The 2,413-nt window shown below is 58.4% G+C and overlaps 1 protein-coding gene across 1 annotated transcript in view; it reads right to left on the reverse strand.

Annotated features, from left to right (window-relative positions):
- The window catches only part of PITPNM3 (PITPNM family member 3), an 89,927-nt gene that overhangs the window by 4,163 nt on the left and 83,351 nt on the right, over positions 1-2,413 (reverse strand). Inside the window, exon 25 of the mRNA XM_007451607.1 lies at positions 47-230. Coding sequence (XP_007451669.1) covers positions 47-230 — 184 coding nt within the window. The remainder of the gene's footprint in view (positions 1-46; positions 231-2,413) is intronic.

The raw sequence follows: 2,413 nt of genomic DNA on the forward strand, positions 1-2,413 counted from the left end.
GAGGGGGAGGGCGCTGGAGGAAGCCCTGCCCAGCCGGGACACTCACCTCCTGCGTGAGGTTGCGCAGGAAGATGGCCTTCTGCCGCAGCGGGTCGTGCACCAGCCCGTCCGAGAAGAAGATCATGCCCTGGGGGAAGTTGTGCTGGGACAGCCACGACACCACCCGCTGCTTCTGCATGTCCGGCCGCCCCGTGATGTAGAGGATCATGTAGCCCAGGTCCTGCCAGTGCCTGGCGAGACGGCATTGCACGGTCCAGCCCCGCCCCGTGGGGGCCACCCCTGGCCCGGCAGCCCGCACCACTCCCCACCTCCCCCTGCCCCGAGAAGCCGGAGGGGCTGTTCCCAGGAGCACTAGGGGAAAACAAGGGGGCACCATGAAGTCCGCAGCCCCAGTTGAGCCCCGTGAGTCCTGGCCGTCTCCCCCGGCTGGCCCACAGGCACCAACCACAGGCCCACAGCACAAATGATCCCCCCACTCCTGCCCCCTCTGCTTGGGTCCCCTTCTCTGTGATGCGCCATCACCACTCAAGTTTCTGGAGCCAGAGAGAAGCCCCTTTGACTCCTCCCTTTCGTTCGGTCTCCCCTCCTTCCTCCTCCGATCAAGGAGCCTTTGATTCTACCTGGCAGGATCTTCACTCCATCCTCTCAGTTTAACTCCACTTCTTAGCCTTAGCTCAGGACTCATCGCTCTCCCGGGCCACTACAAAACCCTCCTGGGAGGCCCCTTTCCCTCCAGTGCCCCCAGGTGCAATCCAACCTGCGCCGTGCAACTTCAAGCCGGTTACTTAACGCCCCCAGGATTTCAGTTTCCCCTTCTGTAAAATGGGGCTAATAACAACAATTACCACCTAGGGTTTTCTGAAGGATGAAATAAATTCATCCCAAACAAGCCTGGCAGTGACTTTACTGTTATCCTTGGTACTGTTTCCATGGTGATTTCTGTAAATGGCACATCTAACCCCACTACTCCTTTGCCTAAAGCCATTCCTGGCTCCCCGGTGCCCTGAGGTCGCAAGGCCCCCCTGCACTGGTGGTCCTCCACACTCTGCCCTTGAGCATGGCAGCTCCCCAGCCACACGGAGCTGCTTTGCTGCCCCAGACAAGCCCTGTGCTCTTCTGCTGCAGACCCCTGCCCTAGAGAGGCTTTGTGGCTCCATCTCCTTATGTTCCCATCCCCCCATCTTTCAAGGCCACCTCCTCCAGGAAGCCTTCCCTGCTTTCCAAGCAGGATCTGCCTCTCTCTTCTCTGTGCTCTCACAGTGGGCAAGTGCTCTCCGCTGACACGGAATCCTGTCTGTAAGATAGATGTCAGGTGAGCCCAGGCCTGATTGCAGGCTTCTGTGGCGCTAGCCACTGACTGGCCACCATAGATCGGGGGTTTCCAAACCTGGAAGATGCTCTGAGAGATTTGGGGAGGTTTTGTAAGAATGCACAGGCTCAGGTGTCACCTCCAGAGTTCTGGTTAATTCTGACGGGGTACCCAGTGATCTGTGATTATAGAAAGCAGCTTCTGATGCTTAGCAAGGTTTGGAGAGCACCGCAGCGGCCCCAGGAGCCCATGTGAAGAGGTGAGAGCACCAGATGGACTGACTGCCCCCCAGAGAGGAAGGACCACAGCCTCCCCTTCCCAGGTGTGGGAGGGGGACACTGACTTGGGAGGGGCTTGGCGAAGATATAATGGGAATAAGGGACGCAGGCTTATAAGGAGGAGGTCGACCCCTGAAAGGAGCAGGTCCAGGGCCTGTTTCCACAAGGCCAGTGGGCATCCTGAGGTGAGCAGTCTCGTAGGAGTCCTTGAGCCACACTAGTTTTCTCTCCCCAGAGTGACCACTGCTGCTGGGGTGATGCAGGGCAGTCCCCTGACCCAGTCCCCAAGAACTACCAGGACCCGGGATCGGTCCCACTCTTGGTGTTCTGATCCCTTGGAGTCCTGGAGTACAGTTTCTCATGCCCATGACTTGTTTTCTCCACTGGACTGTGAATTTCCTCTAACTAGGATCTCTTTCTGCATCAGTGCCCAGCCTAGAACCTGGCCCAGAGCCAGCCTCAGAAAAGAGTGGAGGGAGAGAGGCAGGGAGAGAGGGAGAGACTAAAGTGGTACCTCTGTTGCTTTTCTAGTGGCAAAATCCGTTTGCACCTCTCTCCGCAGTACAATAGCCCTAGGAAGCTGTGCTTCCTGCCGCACCTCCTGCCCTGTCCCAATCTGGCCCCCAACATCCAATGGCCCTAAACTTGCCCCACCTCTTCCCCACATGTGCTCTGTTCTTCCCTGTCACCTTCTTGGCCTATCAAAACCAGTTTTGTGGGCTTCCCTGGTGGCGCAGTGGTTGAGAGTCCTCCTGCCGATGCAGGGGACACGGGTTCGTGCCCCGGTCCGGGAGGATCCCACATGCCGCGGAGCGGCTGGGCCCGT

Source organism: Lipotes vexillifer, unplaced genomic scaffold, assembly GCF_000442215.2.
Source record: "Lipotes vexillifer unplaced genomic scaffold, Lipotes_vexillifer_v1.1 scaffold126, whole genome shotgun sequence".
Taxonomy (NCBI): Eukaryota; Metazoa; Chordata; class Mammalia; order Artiodactyla; family Lipotidae; genus Lipotes; species Lipotes vexillifer.